We start from the raw sequence: 7229 nt of genomic DNA, 5'->3' as shown, positions 1-7229 counted from the left end.
ACGTAAGTCGCCCTAAGGGATAGTTCGTATCTCTTATATTAAATGTACCTCGTAACGATCCCAAACTGACCAATAATTAACAAGGCTTTTGTAAGCTAACTCAATCTTGGTGGAATTCCATTTCCTTAGCATGCTTCGAATGAACTTATCCTGGCACCTGTTACTCGTACAACTAATTGTATAGCTCTGAAATGTAACTTGCTGTAATTTTATGGCTACCAGTAATTTATCGCCAATAACGTAATCTAAAAATCTTAAACTTGTCAGCTATTAACGTTCCAGCATTTTTCATAACTTCAACTATTTTAAGCAAACATGCAATATGAAGGCATAACGAATCGCTACAAAGAAAGAGATAGTTTCGGTTGCAAAATTTGTTTTATTAATGAATAAAGCGTTTCACCTGTTGAAGGCTTTCTCAGAAACTCTGAAGGAAAAAGAAAAGCAAATATGTATTTACACAAAATTACAAGTTAAGGTGGATGAGTCTCAGCTGCGCTAAGCTTTTAAAAATTACTGTAAAAATTAACACCACGAAATGCTATCAGAGTATTACGTATCACCAGTCATATGTACTGCTTTGATAGCGTCCAGTGAGTGTTATTTTTTTTAAATTTTTAAAAATAAGATTGGAAGTTTAGTGAAGATTAACTTGCAATTTTGTAGGATTAAGTCTTGCTTTTCCTTTCATTTCATAAAATCTGAGGAATCCATAAACAGGAGAAATGCGCTATTTGTAATTTAAAAAAATTTGCAATCGAGACTCAATGTAACTATGGAAACCGGTTGCTGTATCAATCCGCCCATTGTGGAATGGATTAAATTTTATAACTAATCTTTTCAATCGGAGACATAGCTAATGCTTTGCAAAGGTGAATGTATGTTAATCTTTTATTAAAGATCCTCTAGCTATATATCGCCGATAGCTTCGAAACAACTGGTAGTGAGCGCCTGGTTCTGCTTTGTTCACTCAGACACTGGGCTGAGGAGTCGCGATGGGTCCTTATTGCAAAGTTGGCAGTAACTGTTACTCTAGAGGCTCGCTCGGGCAGAAGCGCGGGTCGTTAGGAACAAGGGCTGTTGTGCAGATACACTGTCAAGATAGGCGCCGGAGAGAGTCGACGCATTTGACCACTCTGCTTGGGCACAGTTATGTTCATTGTGAGAATCCAGATCGAAACAAAACATAATGTAAATAATGTGCAACTTTCACTCAAAATTGAACGAGACACGAAATGGAATACTAATGCAGCAGCCGCTGTGCCGGGTAGCCACGCGGGGGTTGGCTTGGGTTGTTTGGGAGAAGAGCCCTAACAGCGAGGTCTCGTCGGATTAGGGAAGGCCGAGACCTTTCAAAGGAACCATCCCGGCATTTGCCTGGAGCGATTTAGTTTCAAAATGGTTCAAATGGGTCTGAGCACTATGCGATTTAACTTCTGTGGTCATCAGTCGCCTAGACCTTAGAACTAATTAAACCTAACTAACCTAAGGACATCACACACATCCATGCCTGAGGCAGGATTCGAACCTGCGATTTAGGGAAATCATGGAAAACGTAAATCAGAATGGCCGGACCCGGGATTGAACCGTCGTTCTCCCGAATGAGGTCCAGTGTGCTAACCACTGCTCCACCTTTCTCGGTGCAGCCACGCAGTCTAAGACGCCTTGTCATTGTCCGCGCGGCTCCACCCGTCGGAGGTTCGAGTCCTGCCTCGGTCATGAGTATGGTGTCGTCCTTATCATAAGTTAGTTTAAATTAGATTAAATAATGCGTAAGCTTAGAGACCTATGACCTCAGCAGTGTGGTCCAATAAGACCTTACGACAAATTTCCAAACAGTGCAGCCGCTACGTTTCTCCCGTGATGAGTAAGTCTGCTGTAGCCAAACCTGTAGAAGACGGCAATGTCTTTTGCAAATGTTTGCAGTTAAAATAAATACATATTATAAAAATTGAACTGTGTGTGTGTGTGTGTGGGTTCATGTGTGTTCCACATCTCTTCATGAACCTATGGACTGCTGTCAAAGAAAAATGGCTTTGTGGTTAACAACCATCTACCAATCAAAATGGCGGGGGTGAAATAGAAGAATAACCCGCAACACATGGATTTCCAGATATTTATTCATCCAGTATTTGAGAATGAGGGCAATTAGCGACGTTTATCGACATTTACACGTAATTTCAAACCTTTACGAAGTGTTATTTCGCTGACAGCCTATACAGAACGATGAAAGAAAAAAACGTTTATTGCTTACTGTGTTCCCGCTGTTCATGCAGTACAAAGACCACATGAGGTATGGCGTTACAATTTACTACATTTTTTTTCTTACTACCTGCATCCACCAAACACTTCACAGACAGTACGCACATGTACCACTGAATGTTGCACGATTGGTAGTTCAAGAGACATGACCTCATAAACTGTGAGCCAGGTGAAAATCTGCATCATTATATTTGACGTTTGAGTTTAGTACTTCGCTTATACTAATTCTATTCGCAACACATTTTGCAGATACTGTCCGGATATACCACTGAATGTACCTAGCAAGTTATATCATTTTACGACACACATTTCTGGAGATATGATGTAATGAGCAGTAAGCACAGTTCCAGACGCTACGTGAAATGAGTGTGGAGACATAGCTATAAATAAATACCTCGGTAACGTCGAGTTTCTCCGCTAGTTGTTTACAAATGTCTTTTGGGTTGATTTCGAGTGTTTTTTGTTGGATATCTTAGTGAGGTCTTTCAGGCGCGGTGTTTATTGAGTATCTTGGGTATTACTATTTAAACAGAAACTTATAATGTGTTATTGTTGATGCATTGTTGTGTAAAACTTTGAGGATCTGATAAATGACTGTTTCACTGGCATTGTGGGTGCAGACAGACCGGGACGGCTTTCTGCTGGACTCTGATCGAATATGGATACTTTCTTTCCCCAGAATTTTTTACGAAAATAAACAGTAACCTGTGACTATTTTGTATGTAAAGTGACTCATCTTTGGAAATTATAGCTACATGCGCTCCACGTCAAATTAATATACTCATGGTGTCACCTCTCCTCTCAGTAGGATGTGGGTTTAGCTTCCTATTCTTATGCTCACCGGTGGTATCTTTGAGGTGTTTCTCTGTTTGGACCTTCCAGAATTCCAGTTGCTGTTCTTTGCTCTATAGTTAATTGCATTCTAGTATACGTATGTGTTGTCCGTTCTCACGTAGAATTAGCGATACTGTAGTGTGTAGTAGCCTGCACACCCTCTTGGTCCCTGATATATACCTTAAGGAGTCCTTTCTTCGACGGGTATAGCACAGCTAAGGCCTCTCTATGTACTTCGAGTTTCCTTACATGTTTGAAGTGCATATCACCTTTCGCTACTTTTGCCTTATGATGCCTCTGCTTAAGTACTGTACTCTAAGTTTGTTTTAATGGGTGTGTTCCATTGACTGGATCAAATGTTTTTGCGTATGCAAATAATAGTAAGTGATGTTGGATTCCTGTACGATAAACGTATCTGTGTGGTATTGGAAAATTTGACTTGCTGCACACTTTCCATCACTCTTTCTCGGAAAAAATCCGTACTCAATGTTTCTTTGAAGCACAATCAGGATAGTGGGATCTTCTACTCTGATGTTATCTCGACTGACAGCGTCCAAAGCAGTTGTTGATCAATTAGGAAACTAAAACGACAGTAGCCCTTGCAGTTACTAGCTTTCCAGTCTATTGATGCTGAACCTGTCACATTTATGGTAAGAATCACAAGGACTTTTTTTGTCAATGTTGATAGGAAGAATAAGATCATTACGCTCAGGAGTGAACCAATTTTGGATTCCCTAATTCAGTATTTCATCTTTCTCAGTATATTTTTCGGTTTGGTTTACGGGTTTCCGTCAGACCGTCTCACTTAAATTCAATTTCAGTCAGTGTCCAATTAATACTTGTATTACTCATACCTTAGGTAGATAAAACTTCACTATGTTCCTATTTGATAACATTAATATGATAAATTCGCAGCATTAGAATCGTTTCCTGCTATAATTATGTTTTAGTTAGTGGTATCCCTATGCGTTAATATTTTTGAGGTGATGGTGACTTCAGGTTTTTGATTAGGTGTTTGATGTTTAGCAATGGAAGGGCCTGTTTTCATCTAGATGCAAACTGTGATCCGTCCTACTGACTGTATTACTGTGAAGTGTCATATATGAGCTAATGGATAGTGACAACATTTATTTTGTTGCAGTCTTTCTTCATAATCACTGTGAGTTTATTCCGAGTACACGATTAGTACACAAATATTTGAAATTCGATCCAGATTTTGGCTTTGGTAAACAGCGTTACCTAGTACTTGTGTACGTAACCGTACTTACCCTAAATCTCATTATGATAAAGCGTTTTAACAATTCTTCTGCAGTCACCTATGAAAACATGAGGTTCATGACTGATGCTACCAATCTGTGTACCTACCGGCTATGGTCTCTTTTTTGAATTAACGTAGATTGACACATGATAAGAGTCGAGTGTCCCACGACTTAAAAAAATTCCGTATTTCGTTTTCTGGAGCCCATTTTGTTTTGTCTTCGTCTCTTCCGTGGTTCGATAATGTATTCTGTTTACATGTGAGTTTTACGAAGAAAAAAAAAGTTGGATGGTTTAAAGTCAGGTCTTTAAAATGAACAATCATAGGACTTGCAGCTTTTAGTAGCGAATGTGTTCTGGAAGGGTTCACTGTGTAAATGGATGGTATGTCCTTTCTTCCAATGCAGTAGTCACATATTTCTTAGTTCAAGAGACATGACTTCATAAACTGTGAGCCAGGTGAAAATCTGCATCATTATATTTGACGTTTGAGTTTATTACTTCGCTACTACTAATTCTATTCAGTAATTGTATCGGTTGAGGTAAGCATATGGTTGTCTGCTGTTATTAACAATACTTAAGTTCAGCAACTCAAATATTTTCTGAAGGTGATCACCATTCATAACATTACTCTCTACGGACTGCTGGGCCTTATTCAAAAGAATAGTGAGACTTGGAACTGCCAGGAAGAAGATCTGCAATCTTCACGTCATGCAGCAGAAAGAGCTCAGAATTCTCTCAGTGATAGTCAAGATTATATCGCCGCAAGATTATGACGCCGCAAACAATTGTGTTTAGCGTTAGTTCGTTCTGACACTGAACAGACTGTAAGTGAGCGTTCACTGTGGTAGTCTTTAATTCGGAAGTGATCGTCGGTGAAAGGTAGTAAGCAGCAGGACTGTTTCTGAAATCTTATATTTAACCACTTAGGACCAACTGGAGAGATTTCTGATTGAAATATGTATCAGGGTTGAGCTACTCGTTAATTGTTTGTAACGTTCTTGAGAACGCTGTCTGTACATTTTATTTTCGTATGTCTTCAGCAAATACTCATAAAGGTTTCTAAGAGGTTATGTTAAATGTGCGACACTGCTTTTTCCGGTATTTCTGTGTCAGCTGCTTGACAAACACCATCAATAGGCGACAGTTCATTACATTAGAGTAAAAATCTCGATCTCATCATCTGTGGTCGTGATTTTGGTACGTCCTATGCCTGTAACATCTTCAAGAAAACTACAGCCACGCTTGAATTAGGTGACTCATTTTTTAGTGTTGAAACTACCTTTGAACAAACCACATAGGATTCCTTTAAAACACAATGTTGCTGATTTATTCCAAGGATCTTATTGAGACTTGAATGTGTACCACAATAACAAGAATAAATACCGTCAAATTAACATTTCCGTAAAAGCCTGATGGATACTATCTTTCTGTACTTCACACTGTGCTGCAGCAGAAACATGGATCCATGTAACTGGATATCCTCACAGCGCCGTTGCTATTCAGTTGACCTCTTTACACATGTGGCACTTCAAGTTACTGTTACTATCAATATATTCTTAACTAATTTTTGAATGGCCAAAGTTCAGTTTTGCAATGCTGAGACGTTTGGTATTCCAACGACAAATACTCAAAATGGTTTTGGGCTGGTAAAAGTGTAAACCCAATTACATTGTTTATGAGGAATGGGGAAATGAAACAGTAATTATTATAAAAGTCTCAGTCTAGATTCTCTGTTCAGAAAATTGTCGATAAAATTTATGTACAGTCATAGGTAACACAACATTAAAAATACAACGAGTATTGATAATACGCACAATTTCAAGTTCTCTTGGTACATTTAATTGTCAATGAATGATCTGGGACAGGCGAAAATTTGATTTACCTCTAGATATGTAACACGCACATAATAATCAAATAAAAATTTTTTACGCTTCACAAAACATCCAATTTCAATAATCTGTCGGTCCCTTTCGAGACATTAGATGATAACAGAGTTGAACAATTGTTGAACCACAGAATAAAAAAAGGCAAATCAATCCAATGAAGGCACCAACGAAGTGCGGACCTCTATCTTTCAGGCATCCGACGATCTCCGGAGGAGAGCAGCTGGTTACCTGCAGAGCAGGCGCACAGGCCACGCTCCGCTGCCGCACACAGCAGCAACTGGAGGAGCAGCAGCACCACCAGCAGCGATGACGTCATCAGCGACCAGTGGAGTGCGGAACCGTCTGCACCGCTGTGTTGCATGGCTGCTGGCAGGTCACCTGCTGAACACCACAGAAAGCGCTTCATCTTTAAACTGGTCCAGTTATAGTAAAAAGTTCTTTAATTTTTCTGTTGTGGGGCCGCAGACACGTTTTTCTGAATATCGACGTGGTTGACCGTGTGGCTGTATGCGTGTCTTTGCAGTGAAGCAATGATGCACGTTCTGTCAACACTTCGTTTGTATATTTTATATAGTCACAGTGGCATATATTTGCTTGAGAAATTTTGTAGAACCGATCAAGAGAGGGATACAAAAATTGGACAGAGGATGGCAGTAAGAAACGAACACGATCGAAGGCTGAACCATCTCCAGCTATATCATCAACAAATGACACTAAATGTATCAGACGATCCACTTGCTTTTGCGTGTGCAACGATTTTATTAGCTAACTTCAATGCTAATTAAACAGGAAACGGGGCAACATACCGAATTTATTTTCTTTACAGTTATTTCTTAGCACAACCTACCTGCAACACAGCTACAGGCTTTGGAGATATCCTGTACATAGTAACGTTAAAACAGAGGAATAATGAAATAACCGAACATTTTGTCAACAGGCAGTAGAGAAATAATACGACGCTTGTGCATTCTAATAGCAAGGTGAAAT

General features: G+C 39.4%; 1 protein-coding gene across 1 annotated transcript in view; it reads right to left on the bottom strand.

Annotated features, from left to right (window-relative positions):
- Positions 1 to 6137: 6137 nt before the first annotated feature.
- Positions 6138 to 7229, bottom strand: part of LOC124799592 (zwei Ig domain protein zig-8-like) — a 163243-nt gene continuing 162151 nt past the window's right edge. The window contains exon 6 of the mRNA XM_047262933.1: positions 6138 to 6620. Within this exon, the coding sequence (XP_047118889.1) occupies positions 6424 to 6620 (197 nt within the window). The 3' untranslated portion in view covers positions 6138 to 6423. The remainder of the gene's footprint in view (positions 6621 to 7229) is intronic.

The sequence above is a fragment of the Schistocerca piceifrons genome, chromosome 1 (genome assembly GCF_021461385.2).
Source record: "Schistocerca piceifrons isolate TAMUIC-IGC-003096 chromosome 1, iqSchPice1.1, whole genome shotgun sequence".
Taxonomy (NCBI): Eukaryota; Metazoa; Arthropoda; class Insecta; order Orthoptera; family Acrididae; genus Schistocerca; species Schistocerca piceifrons.
The sequence above is the reverse complement of the archived record's forward strand: the minus strand, read 5'-3'. Positions and strand labels throughout refer to the sequence as shown.